The 18,792-nt window shown below is 41.8% G+C and overlaps 1 protein-coding gene and 1 long non-coding RNA gene across 2 annotated transcripts; one reads left to right on the forward strand and one right to left on the reverse strand.

Moving 5' to 3' along the window:
• Positions 1-365: 365 nt before the first annotated feature.
• Positions 366-5,926, forward strand: LOC136021778 (uncharacterized). Its single transcript, XR_010615885.1, has 2 exons — positions 366-655; positions 5,280-5,926. It is a non-coding gene; the product is annotated as an uncharacterized LOC136021778 (long non-coding RNA).
• Positions 4,014-18,630, reverse strand: VKORC1L1 (vitamin K epoxide reductase complex subunit 1 like 1). Its single transcript, XM_065694341.1, has 3 exons — positions 18,376-18,630; positions 6,886-6,995; positions 4,014-6,203 (listed from the first exon to the last, which is right to left on the reverse strand). Exons 1-3 carry the CDS (start codon positions 18,567-18,569, stop codon positions 5,977-5,979), a joined length of 531 nt encoding a protein of 176 aa, XP_065550413.1. The 5' UTR covers positions 18,570-18,630; the 3' UTR covers positions 4,014-5,976.
• Positions 18,631-18,792: the final 162 nt, after the last annotated feature.

Genomic DNA, 18,792 nt, shown 5'->3' on the forward strand with positions numbered 1-18,792 from the left:
CACTAGTTTCCTATGCTTAACCATGTCTGTAGGCTTCCTCTTTCCAGGTAGTAAAATGATTATTCAGAGTTTCAAGGAGCTGAAGTTAAGAGATCCTGACTGAGGTATCTGGTTATGGCAAAAAAAAAAAAAAAAAAAGCATTACATGTATTACATGATACAAGTCAATGCTGAAGACTTAAAAAAATCCAAGTTACTGTAAATGAACATCATATCCCTCCAACGGAAATGAGGGTCTCCAGTTATACTCCCCTAACAGTTACACTACTCAGATCACAGCAGGCTGTCTGCAGGATTAACAAAGAGCACAATATATATATATATCTATAGCTATATATATATAGATATATCTTCTCTTGTGGGACAGAACATATGCATCTGGCTGAGAAATTCTGAGAGTTCACAGCATTCAGGAATTGTACAAAGTACTACTGTGAGGATACCCAACATACTCCAATACAGTACAGAATTCACACTACAGCAGCAAGGTGGAATATGTTAGATAGGTACTACATCAACTGAACTTTGTCTAAAACTATTTCTTTTACTCCCAGTACCAGAACAGCCATTAGTAGATGTGTTTTATCTTCCAGCTTGGAAGGAGGTCCTTCATGTTAAATTGTCACTATGTGTTACAGTAATAGTCGTCTAGAGGGTAAGTTTGTTCTAAACCTTTTTGATACTAGCCTGAAGCCTTGTGGGGTAGGGCGATGTGTAAATTAATGGTCACATGCTACATTAGACAGTAACGTAGTGTAGAAACGTCTCTTTCACGCTGCCCAACAGGCTTAGAGGACCCTAAAGACCAGGCTTCAGACTGCAATAGATGATGCCAACACTCAGAAAAGCTCAGAACATTCTGCAATCTTCTTATTGCAACACACCAGGGTTGTCCCAAGAGCAGTGTCACCCACAGCAGAATGCCAAACTGGAGGCTGCCTGCTGTGTTTTGGAAGCTGGTACAATTATGTAGTTGTTTTATTCTGAAGCACAGATACTTTGTGAAACTGTTGCTACAACTGTTCCTGCAACTGGCTCTTCTCCCAAATTCTCTTTCCTTTAGATGCAGTAGGTTAGAAACCAGCACCACTGTCCACACTGCTACATGCAGAATAAGGACATACATGTTTACTGCAGACTTCAGAACAATTTTGCTTTTAAGGGAAAAGCAGCAGCATAGTATCAACACTCTCTACTGTGTTAGGTCTACACATTTTCTATATAACTAAAACTCCAGAACACAGAAGTCCATCCACAGTGTAAAGAAACTTGCTCAAACGTACCATGGGATAAGAGCAAATACCATACTTCAGCCAACAATGAAAGTCATTGTGACTTCTTGCTCTCTAGACATAATTTCCTTTAAATTATTTTCTTCCCCATTTCAACAGCCGTGACACACCAACAGCTGCCACATCAGAACACAGATAAAGGTCTAACACCGTTAACTCATTACAAACTAGGGCTCAGATCCCTGTGGTTACACACAGGGCTTGCGGTTGCAGAAGGAACTCTAGTTCAGTCCAACAAAACAGATGCAAAGTGTAAGACCCACACGTACAGTAAGCACACATTTCAGTCTTAGCTCCTGCTTGTTCTCAAGAGCTCAGTGCAATCGGAATCCCAAACCACCTATCCAACCCTTCCCAGCAGTTCCTCCCTCCCCAAGTCTAGAAGAACACACAGCACTTTCCAGATACTTTGTCATCTTGCTGGGGCAGAGGTAAAGCAGACCTACAGAACCAAGGAAAGCAGGAAGGGATAACAAGAACACACTGAACGGGGAGGGGTTTGCACATTGCTTAGAGAACTGTAAACGGTTAAAGCCTCAAGTCAATGATGCTCACCCTTTACACACCCGTGTGCACACAACATTCAGCAAGACACAAAGCTGCAGAAATGCTCTGAACTGGTATCGCTGGGCACCCGAGTGCTTTAAGTGTTCTGCTGCTAACAGTATCTCTGAAAACAATCACAGCTTAGTACATGTCTACAAACAGAATTACAGTACTGACTTTAAAAACAGTTTCTAAGGCTCAGACTGAGTCCAAAAAGGCCTCCAATTGGGTTCATTCAAGCTCTTATGTTTGGAATGAATGCAGCATAAGAATGATTGCAGCAAGACATCCACAGGTAATTTCTACATTTATTCTTTTTTTATACCAAAAAAAGTTATGTGCAACAAATAGAATTCATACATATTTACATTGGTTTACCTGTTAGCAAAATTGGATCCTAAACCTCCAATAGAGAATCTCTCAACCTATACTGATAAAAGGAACATCTGCCCAATGACTCCATTTCAAGGGATGTTTTAATTTGGAGTTTAAAGCACTAGTAATAAATAGTCGATGGAACATACTATACAGAACAAACACCTAATACTTAGGCCATGCTTAATACAGTTTTATGGTGGCAGAATACTTCATCTTTTCTGGACCAGTTTTGTCTAGATCACATTTAAACAATGTTGGCAGAACCAAAGCTATTAGAGCTCTTTAACTTTAGCCCATATAAATTAGGAGCATCAAGTGCTGCCCGAAGCACCTCACCAATCTTTTGGAACTATTGAGAGATCTGTACAGCAGAGACAAACGCATCCTATGGTATATGGAAACCTAAGAAAGATTTGTTGTCACTTTAGATAGCGGAGGTGGTAGGGAATGTTTCATTGGCCTTAGCGTTGCAAACACTTGACAGTAAGAAACTTCCAAGAACATTCATTTCCGAAACAAGACTTGAATGCTTCATTGGCCTTAAGAGTAGCAAGTACCTTACAGTAAGAGAATTTTAGGAATGTTTAATTCCTAAGCAAGTTTTGGGATGAGGTTTTTTGCCTTTCCAATCCAACCCAGCATAGAACTTCTAAGAGCCAATGAGGGGGAGGAGAAGCCCAAATTCAGAACCACTGTTTGTGTATTATGATTTCCCTCCTCCCCCCCGCTTTGAGTGTTGAAACATAACCAGAATCTGTGTAATACCCTCCTGTCCTGCCAGACCAGGTATTAGTTACTTGCTTTTCCCCATAGTATCCTCAAGATTCCTCAGAATTTGCCTTCAGATTTGTAAGAGTCAAATTCATATCAACTACATGTTAAACATTTGCCATAGCACTAGTTTTGGCTGGGGGCAGGCGGGGGGAGTTGCATGAAGCACTCCTCTGATTTCCATCACACTAACTAATCATAACTTGAGCCATTTTACTGGAAGAAATATGCTGGTCCTATCATTGGGAGCAACAAGGAAAGAGTCAAAGAGCTGGAAGCAGAAAGGTCCAGATTTCTACTGCTAACATTATTTTGCCCTTTATTCAGGCCAACTGCATTTCTGAAGTACAAGGGAGGAAGTAGAAGAGTTAGGGCCATTTCTAGCAAATCCCTTCCAGTAAAAAGTAACTGCAAGAAAAGCACACAAGACAAGAGAGTTCACAATTAAGGATCAGACTGGCAAGTTCGTGCACAAAGTGTAGCTGCAAATTCTTCCAGAGACCAAACTCTGTTTCCATTTGATCCCTATGGCCACACAAACAAGGACTGCAGACACGACTGTGCAAAATCTGGCCCTAAACAAGTTTACTAGGCAAACTGAATTAACAGACTATGCCCACACAGACAAGCACAAGACACAGTGAAGTTAGTCAACACCTATACTTTCAGCTGATGGGGCTTTTCTTCTTTGTTTTCGGTGTGCACTATACCCAGAAATTGGACCAAGTAATCACTGATAATACTTGTCTCCATTGCTGCTTGTTCTGAGGGATCAGCGCTGCGACTAACCACTGCAGGCAGCATGTGTTCACCTCTTCCTCGGATGAAAAAGATGCCTTAGAGTAGATCACAGGAATGCATCAAAATAAATCCATACAACACATTAAACAGTGACAGAGCCTCAAGGCTTGTAAGAGAACAAAGTAAAGCCTTGAAGGACCAGTTTAACATAATTCACTCCCCTCATATCAAAGTTCAAGGCATTTGAGAGACAGAACTAAACATCAAGACAAGCTTTAACTATACTCTGGTCAATACAAAACGCATTTAATGAATTGTCTAAAACTGTTAGACAAGAGGGACAAGTAGTTTAGTGTTACATGCAACAGATGTTACTCATACCACAGAACTCTATACATAAAAGCAGTTTCCACCTACATCCTTGATACAAACCAGAAAATTACTTCAGTAATTTAAATAGTATTTTGTAAATTCAATCTAAAAAGTCTACTTTTCTCTCTATGGAACACTGCATGTTTCACAGTCAAGTTTATCCTCAATAACTTAGTGTTTAGAATCCACCTAGCCAGACAACGTAAGTGTCTCTCTGACATTCATGTTTAGGCAAAAACATCCTAAAATTAGTTAAGCTCATTATTTAAATAAATGGGTACGCAGTTGGAGTTCTTCATATTTAGAAGCTGACAAGGGCAAAAAGCAGCACAGCACCAATTACAGAAAGTAGCTGAACCAATACATTTTGGTGTCACAGAGTACGAAACACAAGTACTTTACTTTCCCAAATTGCATTATCAACCTTCAGTCACACTGATTTAAGTTAACTGAAACAATATTGCTACCACTTCTCAGTCTAAAAACTAAAACAGATCTCTTAATACTCTCCTATCCCCAGCAAGTTTGCCTGGGAATTGGTTTGTTTGTTCATTTTTAAAGCAAGGACACTTCTGCCTGCCAAGTTCAACACAAAGTATTTGGTTTAGGATTTTAAGACAGAAGGCACTTTTAACATTCAGCCTTAGAATACTGAGTGCAGAAACAACATTTACAATTTTGTTCCTCTGTTCAGATCTGCAGTTTAATTTTGTTTTATTCCCAGTTAGTTATTAGAAAGAGCAATGATAGCACTAGATCACATTTCATTTTCAGGAGCACATTTACTTACTTATCTCACTAAACAGCGTGCCCTTCCAAGGGATCTTATGTATGTCAGGCCTAAAGTTCATTTCCCAATATAGCACAAACCAAAGATCCTGACGAAGATCAATTAAGGAACTGCTTCTTGGTTATCCTATTCAGTCAGTGGTTTCCACTGCAAATTGCAATTCTATACTGCAGCATTCATGTAACATCAAACATTAGTAACACTGGCTGGCTGACCACAGGTTAAAAATGAAACAGCTCTGCATGGAAATTAAGTCCTTCCAAAGAATGTTGGTACACCAACCCCCAATCTGCATGTAATATCTCGGTGGCAGCTTTCTATTGACCACATTAAGCTATTTCATTCTGTACAGAAATTAATGACGTTGTTGTTTAACAAACGTACTTCAGGTTTCAGCTTTAATTCCATTTCTCGTTACTGAAGACACGGACAAAAAGGAATGGAACAAAACCCAACCATCATTCTCACGACAGCACTAGCAGCGACTGCAGCAACTCAGTGTTCTACAGAGGTCACTTCTTCCATCACGTCAGTCGATTATTAGGTGAACACTCTGACAGCTCCTAGGCTAGCAAAACTGATTGTACAGTGAGTTCTCCAGGGATGAAACCAGTATCTCTAGTTTTATTTACAGTATAAGTCCTAGTCAAATCTAAGTCCATCAGCTAAAAAAAGTAATACACATACTGTAAACATGGCAACATTAAATATGGTAAATCCTAGTCTAGAATATTTAATGTCATGATCACATCTTGTTATACCTGAATTTATATACAGGATATTTTATAGCAAGTGTTACCCACTTCACAAGTGGAGGGGGGAAGAGAGTCTAGGTTTTGCTGTGGCTAAAACTCCTTCAAAGTAAAGTTAAAGCTTGTCTTTGATTGTATTAGAGCTTTCTTTCATAACCACATTGAAGATTAGCACAAAGGAAAAACAATTATCTAGGGCCCCTTCAAATTGATAATTAAAAATTCTGTTATGATTCTCTGGGAAAGTGTCTGATATGGAGAATAAAAAATTACTGCAAAATAAACTTAATGGAAGTTGGGTCTTCAGACTGTCAGTCAAGAGTTCAAACAGGCCTTAGTCCTGTTTGGGTTGGAGTTGCCGTTTCCAGGCCTCGTTCAAATAAACTAGTCGTTTGTAGTTGATGATAAAGAGAATGAAGTTCAGCAAATATGTGATGACGCAGACAATGCAAAATTCCTTCAGCACGAAGTACAGAATGTATGCCAAGTACAGTGACCCTACTACAGACACTATGGAGGATGTCATGAGGATTAGAGCTGCTACTGCACTTGCTGTCATACCTGCAACAAGAGAGAGAAAGTTACTGCCATTGCTCTCATTCCCCCCCTTCCACACAGAGCAAAAAAGCCTAAGCACTCTAATTCAAACTGAAGGCTACTCAGCAAGTTGGTATTACACAGAAGTCTGTTTAAAATACCATGAGCCCAAGGTGGCTGGCTCCCGAATCGCTATCTGGAGGGGAGCTTCTAGGTTCTGTACGACAGTCCTTTGATAAGAAGTATGTGTATTAACCATCTTCTGTATTCCTGAGTTATGGGAAAGTTACAGGCTGGTCAAGTTATGTGTGTCAATAGCTCTATAGCAGACCATATACAAAGAAACATGTAACTATTACATTTCATGCACTTTTTTGCCTGCTATCTCTATTACTCCTGCAAAACTTGTGAATTCCATTTTTATTTCCTCTCTTTTCTGTCATGCAAGACAATGCTAAATACACTGAAGTGAGAATACCAGTGCAGCAACTGTCTTGATGCTTATATTAATAGTGTAACAGGAGAAAAACGCAATTGCTTTGGTTATCAGTTGGGGTTTTAAGCCCTTTGGACAGATGTGTCATTAAACTGGTGCTAAAAAAGATAAAAATCACACGCATTTGTCTGGTCTCCTACAGATTACACAATGTGTAATACACATCACCACAGAGCTTTACTTTAGCCTCAAAACTGAATTAATACTTACCAAGTAGCATTTGTAGTATATAAAACACGAGCCCAAAAACACTGTTTGACTGATTTATTGCACTGTCCTTTCCAAAGATGGAACCCAACAGACCGAATCCTCGACCCCATCTGTAAAACAGTGAAACTAATTAACTCGTATTCAGGTACCTGTTGCTTTACATCAGTATTTTCAGTTCATCACTGCTGAGGAATCAAGAAAACCCATATCCCCTCCCCCCCACCCCCCCCATATATTCTGACATGACAACCACAGTTCTATACAAAGTTCAGAGTTATCCTGGAAAACCAAGCAGCTTGCAACACGGGGTGCACTACGTAGAACTTTATCCCACACGCTGCTGGCCAAAGTTATTTGACACACCAGAAACTACCAAAATCACATGGTTGCAACTTCACCAAACACCATGTCTGCTTCCTAGGGTTGGAGTTTAAAGGTCTTTCATCAAATAAACACTTCCTTCCTCCAACGACAGCCTTAGCAGTTCTTGCCAGCACAGTAAGTTGGACACTGCTCACTATACAGCTGAGGGAAAATAGTACAACTTGGTAACTAGTTGTTACCACTCTACCAGCACTTCCCTAATTAGCCTCAGAACAAGTAAAGCAGAGTATGCGTCTGCATTTAGCTGCTCCTGATCAGCCTAACACCTCAGGAGGAACCCAAACCTGTCAAGCAGACAAGCTGGAGATAGTACCATACAGGATTCACAGACCTCATCTGTCAGAGCCCTGGCACAGTGTGACATCTTGAACTAGTACTTTAACCAACTTTTTAGTGATAAGACAGAAAGTGACACAAGCCCTATGAAACTGCTGCAGCAGGAAGGGCACAAGAGATTAAATGAGCAAATGTGCAAGAAACCATTAATTCAATGCCCTAAGGCAGATCACGCCATTATTTGTAAAAGCAAAGTGAGGACTGTATTTATTACTGCTTCAACATGCAACTGAACTAATTTACAAGAGAATGTTAGGGTATCTGCCAGCACATCTCTGGAGCACCAAGTTAAGTACTGCCTAAACGGCTAGGTTCACATTATCAGGTGAACTGTCACGTATCTATGTAAATAAAAGCACAATCCCTCCCTGCTGTTGGAGCAGTGAACACCAGCGCACTACATGTATGCCCACACAAGTGCCATTTCCAAATAGCTTCTTGTACTAGTTAGAGGCAACAGCTCTAAACCAAGACACAGCACAGGCTTGCTCTCCGCACACTACAGGAATGTTGCTGATATACTTTGCCATACATCTGAGACCAGTGAAAGGCCACCACCACGTTACAAGCAGTTTCCTCACATGAGAAAGGTACCACAGGTAGTACAATTTAAGATAGTCTTCAAAACACTTCATGATCTCACAACCGTCCGTGGAGTATTTTCGAAACTTATTCAAATTGATCATTTTAGTTCAAGCTGAGTAATTGTCTGGAATGAACTATGACACCCAAGTCTTCTGCTCTTCTCACCAAGAAACTGAGCAGAAACTTTGCCCCTAGAAAGCACATTTACTGCATAAACAGTAAAAAACCTAACCTACTTTCAACCAGTTTGGTCTCAAATCTGATAAATGACTGAAGTGAAACCTCTGTGCAAATATAAAGCTTTAAGCCAGCACAGAGAAGACTGACACTGCTTTACCACAGGACAATGTCTTGTATCCCGGAGCCTCAAAGGCTCAGAAAGACACCAAGTCAATTGCTGGGGTGACCAGTGTTGTGTGGCTTCACTCCCTGCAGTCTTCCCAGTGGACGTCTGGGGCTACACAAGGCTGAGTGCACATCCCCCCTCCAGTATATGATGGCAAACAGTCCCGCTTAGCATCTAGAGAAGTTTGTGTGTGAAGCAGCATCAAGGATAGATACCAAAGATCTGGGAAAGCAGCCGCAGAGGTTCAAGTGAGCACTTGACAGCTAAGGGAGCCATGCTTCCAAGGCGGAGGGATTTCAAAGCAGACCAAACACTGTGCAACAACAGATAAGCAAACATCATAGAGAAATATGCAAGTTCCAAAGAATCTTAGCTATGACAAGACCTTCCTCCCACACACTGAAGGTTATCTGGATATTCTGTGAGAACTTTGATAAGATGGTCACAGCACATGACAACTGTCCCATGTGTCCAGCTACCAAATGCAGCATTAAGGAGCCAAATACATTAAAGGCATCATCATTTTGCATTGAATGGCCTATTTTTATTGTTCTGTATTACCACATTTATAGGTGCTTCAGGTTACTATCCACAGGTGCAACTTCTTCTTGTCCCTAAGTGAGAATTCTCTGCAGGGTGACTTTAAACTCTATTTGAACACACTCAGACTTTCCTTATTGAGAGACTAAACAGCAGAACACAAAGTGTGCCTAAGTCAGTGGTTCCACATTAGCCAAGCTCAAAGTAACTGCAGGATGTGGAATTCCTACCCTCTCCCTGCTCTAGCTGTGTGCTCTCACCTCTTCTGCTGCTCATGAGATCCTCTCACATTTGAGAGCAAACGCAAGCTTAAAACATCAGAAACTTCAGACTGCAGAACCTGACCCTTCAGTTATTCTACAAGTGAGTAAAATGCTGCTAATGCAAAGATAATGAGTTCGAGCCCTCCCTGATAGTCAGGGTCCCCAAGTGAACTGCTCACAGCTGCGAGAAGGTCAGAGCATGGTGAAAGCTTTCTCCACATGCAGTAGTTCATTAAATATCTTATTGGCTATGCAGCAGCGTTAAGAACACGGAGTATTAAATTTCAGTCCATGGAGTACAACAGCTCTGATCTCACATCTTATTCCACACACTTGAAGACAGTCAAGAAGCCTGTGGTTTGAGAGGAAGCTCTTTTTCCAACCTTACCAGGTTTGAAGTGGAAGTTTTCTGCATCAATCTGAAAAGCAAAATATTTAGACTTTGTGCATTTCCATTTCAATCTAGTTTCTTTCCTGAAGAGGCTAAATCATCTCCTCATTCTCTCAAGGAGGTCCCAAAACCCACTTGGCACAACAAGCCAAGTACTTCGCAAAGCAATTGGAGGAAGGTAGAACACTGAGTACAGGAATCTCCCTTCTCCCACCTAAATCATGCAAATCACACCCAAGTTGTAACTGAAAGTCTAAAAACATGGCAAAGAAATAGCAAGAAGACTGCAGTCCTAACCACAAATTCCAGGTAAAAGATCAGTAAAAAGGACTAGAAACAGCTCAGTTCTTCACAGAACTTGTGTCTCACAAGGATTATGATTTACAAGACCTATTGTTAATTGGGATCAGTTTGTTGGCTACAGAACGCTAAGTAAAACGAACTGCACCAATTCAAGAGCTGCTTCCACAGCAAGATGAAAGCTTAGTCCAACACCGCTTTTTGCTGGTATGACTTTGGCTCCCTGTCCCTTTTAAATGCTCTGTTGTGAAACTCTTCCTGAAGCCACCCTGTGTGATTCAGAGCACTGTGACAACACACGTGGCAAGACTAATTCTGCCACACCCCAGTTTTGCTCCTAGTAAGACAAAAGCAAACTAACGACAAGGAAGTTTTAAAGTAAACCTTTTAGCCATCTTCCTGCATGTCTGAAGTAACTCCATTCCTGTCTGTTCAAGATGACACTCCCCATGTGCAGGTACAGCTTTGAAAGTGCCCTATAAACGCTTCAAGAAATCCAAGGCAAAGTGTTCATGCAGTTTCCCAATGCCTAAAATTGAATACTATTCACTGTACTATTCACTATACTGGAGTCAGTGACTTCTAGTCCAGTGTGCATCTCACTCTAACAAGAGGAAGAAATACACTGAAAATGATTAGCCAGCCTCTAAACAGTGTCCCTTTTGGGTTGTGCTATTTAACCAAAATCAGAAGTATCGCATTCTCAGAAGTTTCAAGCAGCATTTGCACACACTTGACACTTGTTAATAGCAAGAACTGAGGTCATTTTGATCCACAAGTGACATCTCTCAAATAAAATCCTACTCTGTTCAATAATTACCTCTTCTGCACAATTATGAACATCCTTCATGATCCGGAACAATGGACTGTGGGAGTACACTTAAACTCTAAACACGTTACTGTAATTTAGCAGTGACAATACCACTGGCAGAAAGGCAACCAAGAGAACCACAAGCAGTGCACAGCCTCTCAGTCATTTTAAAGTAAACAAGCTCCATCTTTAAGTTAACAGCTGTAAGTTATCAGTCTTAGCTCAAAAAGCAACAGAATTCCAAGCCTGCCAAACACAGCAAGTCAAACAAACAAAGTATATATGTAGCCATGAGTCAGATTATTCTCTCATCCTCTCTCTGTAAGAAATGCTATACTATTTGCTCTAGCCAACCATTTCAGTGCTTAGTTACCTGCAGGAGATGTTTTTAAGGGCTTTTACAAAGAGATCATTCCCCAAGATGCTCTTCTTAACCTCAATCATCACTAAGAATCAGCTTAAGAAACTTCTGAACTAGGGTTTCCCCTGCACTAACATGCTCATCCACTCCTCATCTGCAAGTACAACTCTGAATGCTCTTTACGAAGATTTTCAGAATAGTGATTTAAGAAATCCAAGACAAAAAGTGTTTAGAACTGTTCATGTAGTTTCCTAACACCTAAAATCAAATCCTACAGTGACTTTTTGTCATGCCTAACTTGAAGCTTGCCTGAGCGCATCTCAATGCTTTCTGAACACACACTTGACGTCCACAACAGTGATGCCAGGATCACATCAGCTCAATTTCACTTGGCAGTCCATAGCTCTCATGTCAAGAAAAGAACTAACCACTGTATATTCATTTTAACATGAAAATAACCATACTAGATCAGGTTGAGGCCAGCTGGCTTCAGAACCACATCCCTGACACCAGCCAGTAGCAGATGCCTTGAACAAAGCACCTGCACTTCCCAGTTCACATTCTAGTCTCCTGAACAGCTAGCTGAAAATGCTCTCAAATCTTTCAGGAGACCAGGTTATTAAATGGCATGGATGATTCAAAAGAACTGTAAGTAAAGAACTCAAGTTTTGTTTTCAGAGTAACAGATTACTTAAAGCCCCTCATTTCAGGATTGTTTTTCATCCCATAAGCATTCTTTTGTTATCAACAGCAAGCACCATTTACCACTTTGTAACCCTGAGGAAACAATTAATGTAATTTCCTAAAATAAGCCTACATCTGGCAAGTGATGTGCCCATTTCCTGAAGTGTCATTTGACTTCCGAGATAAGTTACAGTACAGAATGGAAGCTCTAAGGAGGGAAGTAGAGCTGGCCTGTGCTCACACATCATCACACTCAGTTAAAAGCTCATATAAAGGTCAAAGTAGCTGGAGCAATGTTAGGAAACTTTGGTTGCAGCTTCTTTACAACTTCATTAGAGGATTGTGGCTTAAACCTAGATCATGGTTACGAGGTTGCTCAGGCCATTCTAAGAGTTTTAATAAATTAAGTAAAAGCCTTCGATTAAAGCCATAAGAAAGGAGATTAAAATCTCCCACTTGTAAACTTGCCAAGAGAGCTGAAAAGTTGTGATGCATTTCATGTTTCAATCTATGAGCAGGATTTACCATAACCAAATAGGATTTTGTTCTGTATCTCCTCCAGCTCTACCTCAGAAACAGTCCAAAAACCCCTCAGTGTCTAGATCAGCAAGTCTCAAGCAGAAAGTGGTTAATTATTTTATAGCAGTTTTCATAGACACACTGGTTATCCAAGCTACAAGCCAACAGCATTGTTCTACATAATCTCATCTATTAAGCTACCAGAAATGAAGCCCGAATTTGAACTATAGGCACTTTGTTAAATTTACTTTGCAACACGCAAAATAATTCTCAGCCCTACTGCAAATTCCAGTCAAGCTGGAAATGATGTATTTATGAAAAGCCAGAATACACATGTCCATGTATACACTGTAAGGTTGGAAAGACATGTAGTGAGGGTACTGCTGTATTATATAAAACCTGGACCTCAGCCACTATGCATTACAGCAGCCTGAAGTGTTAAGTTACCAATTTTCTGTTAAAAAGATAAGGCAAAACTCACTTGAACTATCAGCTTCTGCTGCTTTGGGAACAGCCTCCTTTAGAGCCAATGAAACTGGTTTTCTACAAGTGTTCCTGAAACGCCTTCCTCCCCCAGCACATCGAATAACCTCTGGATCCCTCCCAGCTCACATCCTCCACAATCAAGTCCATCAGCTATCAGTTCTGACCGAGTCCTGTTTGCACATGTGCTGCCTGCCTGGCTGGCTGGCTGACCAAATAGGACAGCCAGCCTTAGTTCACATGGCACGGTTTTTCCCTCCAAAGTTACTATTTTGAGTCTCTCCCCCTGCCCCTTTAGCACTGAATCTGTTTCTATAAAACCTTACTGAGAATCACAAAATCGTTTAGGTTGGAAAAAGACCTTTATGATTGAGTGCAACCGTTAACCCAGCACTGCCAAGTCCACCACTAAACCACGTCATTAAGTGCCACATCTGCACATCTTTTCAATACCTCCTTTAAATTTTGCCATTAAAAGATTAAAAAAAATATAGATTATTAATGCAGCACAAAACCAAAATCTCCTCTAGAAACCAGGCTAAAAAAGCAGAAAAACACAACTTACCTTGGCCTCAAGGTGTTTGTGCTATTTGGCTCACCATCCTTAGCTGTAAAACTTGTATCACACTCGTAGCTACAGCTACACCAGTTCACCATCACCTGAACCTGCAGCATTCCAAATGCTGCTGAAACAAAGGCCTGACATACTAGATGGATTCTGCCTACACTGATTTCCCTCTGCCCAAGCAACAAGCTGGAGATCTTCAAACCTTCCCTCAGACAGCACAACCAATGAATCCTTGCTACAGAATAACTGAAGCAGCATCATTACAGCTGCTCTCTAACCATTGCAATCCTCATTTTATATGACAGGACAGATTATAGCTGAGTCTCAGGAGGCAACATTTTCATGTAAACTATTTCAGTAGCCTAAGAACCACAAATGATTCCTGTTGAATGTAACACCAGCTGCTTCACATGCTGCCCTCTAGCAGTTTAATCAAACTTCCACCTTTTCCTATACAGAATGGAAGATGCCCAACAAAAACAATATGGCCCAGGTTAAAGACATTGCTGACTAAAAAAGAGCAGAGACTTGCAAAACCAGGGAAGCTTAAAAAGCACACAGGTCTCATTTGTGCACCCTGGTTCACAAAAAAGCGACTACACATGCTTTTCCCACTTCCTGTATAAAGCTACTTTTACCTTTTCTCACCTTGTATCAATCACTAACAACTGTAGCTGTCAACCTCGAATCTGAATGCTGGCTTGCAGGTACAGCAATAAAAAACATGCTGGGACATCAGGAACTTACCATTAATATGAAAGATATTAATGAGAATTGAAGGGGATATAAGCATAACATATTCCATGCCCACTCTGCAGAGAGGTGATCTCTACACCAGTACAATTCTACTCACACAACACAGCACAGAAGTACTGTGTTGCAAGGACAAACAGCTCAAATATAACATTTGCACTAAAGTCTAAACTCACTGCTTGAAGTGATTAATGAAGGTGAGCAGAACAATATAATAATACCGCAGTTTACACAGGCTACGCATGGCAAATCCAACAGAACAAGTGCATGTCTGCACAGATCAGTCCACGATGCATGCAAAATGTTACAGATACACGTTTTCAAGAAGCACCAGATGATTATTTTGGTGCACCTACTGGAAGACATAATGCAGACATGCATACTAGACTTTCAGAATAGGCATTTCAGAGTGGCTCAAGTGCACAATAGCAATCTAAGACCCTGCACATTAGCATAAAGTTCAGAAGAAGGAACCCCTAAAATATGTCATCTACCACATTACACCCAGATGAACACAGAACCTTAACAGACTCCACAACTTCTTCAGTAAGTCAGCTAAAGATGCTAACCTGGAGCAATACTGATAATTTCCAAGCCTCTTCCCTTACACAGCCACCCATATTGGCAAAGATATACAGTGGCATGTGCCCTTTGCTCATTCATGCCATCTGTCTTCAGTTTGCATTGAAGCTGTTACAGCATTAACACATGCCAGGCTACAAAAGTTGCTTCAAACAGAGCCATCCACTAAACTGCTTTGCAGGAACCTGAAATTAATCAAGACAGAAAGCAGAAATACAGTAGAAGGCCTAGAAGTCTCCCTAGCTCTGTGTCTCTCCATTACTACTTCTATGTCACGTTTTCTTTCACGCCATACCGCGATCCATATTATGTGAAACTTGTCTATTAGCTTAATTCACTCTGTGAAACTATTGTTAACAACAAGACCAAGGGTATTTGTCATGAACTGCTGTTAGCCAGTTTCATTACAAATAAAGCCATTCTTGCCACTTCATCATTCTCAATTATGAGACAGCAATTCACTTAAAACATCTACAAAACTGCCAAATGAAGATATTAGGTGCTTCCCTCATACCTTCCCTTATATACTGTCCTTAGCTGGTTTAAAACTATTTAATGAACTTTCTCCATGGTAACAACTTGAAATATGCTGACCATGAGTATTTTGAATAAGGAATACTAGGGAGGTATCTCTCCAGCACAATCTTCTGGATGAGTCAGACTCTCCTACAAGATTTTTCTATGCTCCTCCCTTTGCATGCTGGTAATCTTTACAACATTTCTGTTCTTGTTGTTGTGCCAGTACCAGATTTGGCTTAAAAGCAAGACTTGGAAATGTTAACAGTTTATTAGTGGGGAAAAAAGCCTCCCTAAAGGCCAGAACTTGGTTCCAAAGTAACTCAGCTCAGATAGGAGTACACTAATTTATCCTAATTATTCTATACCGTTAAAATTAGTTCTGACACCATGAGGTGCTTTTTAAAGTTCCACTGTTGGAGTCAACACTCAAAATGTGAAGACTGTTACATTACAAGTTCCATCACCAAATCTAGCTTAAAAAGTCACAACCAGATGAATGCTCTAGAAGCCCAGTAAAAGCCACAAAATACAAGTTTGTCACCCATTTAACTCTGTAGTTAACCCTGCCAATTGAAAACCAACTGATTTCTGACTGCCAGTGTAATAGTTTAAGGAGAAAAGAAACAGACGAAAGTTAAATCTGCATTACATGTGAAAATGCTGGAAGACAGTATTTGCAACTCTATTATCCTGGTGAAATCTAAACTGTAGTTAAAAGTTCCTTTCAGTTATCGAGTTTCAGAGAAACTGGTGATGTGGTAACCAGGAATACTCTATTGGAAACAGAATGACTGCTGGATGGGGAGCTGTGGCAACATGGAAAATAAGATTCATTTCTTTCAGTGTTATTCTTACTTCAAAGTTTCATAGCTTGCCCCTTGACTTACTTTTACAGCAATAATCCTTTTCTGTCTGTCCTGTACAGCACTGAGAGCACATTCTTCTTCTCCAAATAAGGTTTGACTGAACAGAACTTGCACGCTTCATTTTCCACACAGTCCTTTTCCCACTTGCTCTAGTTATCATGAGCTGCAATACTTCAGTCTTTAAGCATGACTCTCCTAGCAACTGCTAGTGAGGTTTTCACTGATTTATCCCTAGCTGTTAGAATTATTCTACAGAATTCCTACAGTACAGTTTTTACATGGCATACTCAACATTTCAGCTGCAGTGTTACTAATGAACACTATAATTACCAAGCAGCATTCCGTAATTAAAAATCTAAAGATATAACTGGAATTGTTTTATTTCTTCAAAGGATTTAGTAAACATCCATTAAAACTACTACTTCAAATTCCCTACCCCAATAGTAGCACTACAATAACAATACAAAGGTAATGAAGAAACAACCCTACACAAGAACAGGCAACTATAGAGACTACTTAGGTGCTTAAATCCCTGTTACTCTCTTTTTACCTTGATAGCTATGGTAAAATTTACTCGTTTACAAATTACTGATGGTACTCACAAGGTTTAATCTCAGTAATTTATGCTCAGTTTTAAGTTAAGTTATCTGGCAAGTCTTCTTCCTGTTTAGATTGAAACTTCTCATTTCAGGACGCTTCTCAAATAGAGACATGAACAAGCACCTTCACAAACTAATGATTACCTGATGGCAGATAGAAAAGCAGAGTTAAGGCCCTTATTCAATCAGAAGAGCCTCATTTCAGGCATCCAGACACACACATCTCTTTGTAGCATAACACAATCCCACTTCTGCCACCCCAGAAATAGTTTTAAGAATAAGAGTTCCCTGTATGTTTTGCCTAAACAATTTAACTGGCCTCCACCTTCACAGACAAGGGGCATGTCCTCCCTCACTGCCTTGGTATGATGATACAGCAAGTACCTTCATAAAAGCAGTGACAAATTTGATGCAGGTTACACTGAGGGGGGGACAAAGGGGAAGCATCTCAAGCACTCATTCAGCTGAAAGCATTAAACATGATAATAACTAAATTCTAATTAAAAAATGAAGCATTTGCTGAAGAATTAAACCCATCCCTTTCCCAGCTCTTGTAGATGCCTTTGTGTATGTCTTCATATGCATATATATACACACACACAGACACACATTTGCACAGAAGAGCTCCGATATTGCTGAACAACTCATCTTAATTCTTTAGCTGAAATACTTGAGAATAGGCTTTTAAGAGAGTTTTTCTTGGCCAAATTACACCTGAAAAGTATTTCCTGTACCACAGTCACCCTGGTAGCATTTGTAACTATACAGCAGGTTAAGTCTTTTCATTATTGCTATTCATTCAGCTAGTGACTTGACAACAGGCCAAGCCACCAGCATATTAGAACTCGTACATCGACTCTCCTAACAGAAATAAGAGCCACTGGCCTTTAGAAAGCAAGTGAAGTGCTAAAGTAATTATTGACAGGAAGCCTGTAAAATAAAACAGGTTTTGGACTGGCCTTTTGCAGCTATACAAATGTCTCTTCAACTAACGCTTCCTCTGTATCATAAAGACAATCTTCTGTGCTGCTAGGTGCCATTCTCATGAAAACCCAATTCAGATACTTCAATTAAAGCAACGCAAACCCGACCATCTACAAGTGTACACGTTTATGTTGGCCTTAACCGCTAGTCACACCTGCAGCATCTCACTGGAACACACATTCACCACTAAACCGCCTGTCGCTCCAGCTAATTACTGGTGATTACAACACGCAAATTGCGGGTGCCTCACCCTCCGGCCCGCGGTGATCCCGACAGAACGCCGCTCCCACACCAGCCCTCCAACGAAGGGGCTGCCTGAACCCAGAGCCCCGACCCCCTCCTCCTCGGCCTGCCCGCCCTGCAGTCCCCAGCACAGGCCCATCCGCCCGCCCCCCTCAGTGCCCCAAGGAAGCGCTTCCAGTGACGGGTCCCGGTCCGCAGCCGCCGGCCCCTGCCGCCCGCTCGAGCCCCGTCACAGAGCCGACCCTGCCTCCCAGCACACCCCACCTTAGCCCGCACGCTACCGGAGGCAGCGCTCGGGGATCCGGCCCCGCCGCTCCCAGCCCCTTCCCTGCGAGGCAGCCTGAGGCGGCGACGGGTCCCATCCCCGCCTCACCTGGAGGTGATGGCGGCGGAGCAGCGGACCCGCTCGCTGAAGTCGCACAGGGCCTGGTAGTGGATGTCGTGGCCCTTCTCCCGCTCCAGGTGGCAGGCGTAGAGGGACAGCAGGATGCCGGCCGCGCACACCGCGAAGCGGGCCACCCGCTCCCAGCGCGGCACCGACACTCGCAGCAGGACGGGCGCCGCCATCTTACCCCCTCCCTCCGCCTCAGCCCGCGACGCGCGCCCGGCGCCGGCCAGCCGCGCGCGCACGCGCGCACGCACCGGATTGGCTCAGATGGGCGGGCGCGCCCCTCTCGCCCCGCCCCACTCGACCGCGCCGGACGTGGCGCTCCGCGACGACGTCACGTCAGGCCCGGGGGCGGGGGAGAGGGGGGTGTGGCGCGGCGGGCGGGTGTGGCGCCGCCTGGCG

This window comes from Lathamus discolor, chromosome 14 (genome assembly GCF_037157495.1).
Source record: "Lathamus discolor isolate bLatDis1 chromosome 14, bLatDis1.hap1, whole genome shotgun sequence".
Lineage (NCBI taxonomy): Eukaryota > Metazoa > Chordata > Aves > Psittaciformes > Psittacidae > Lathamus > Lathamus discolor.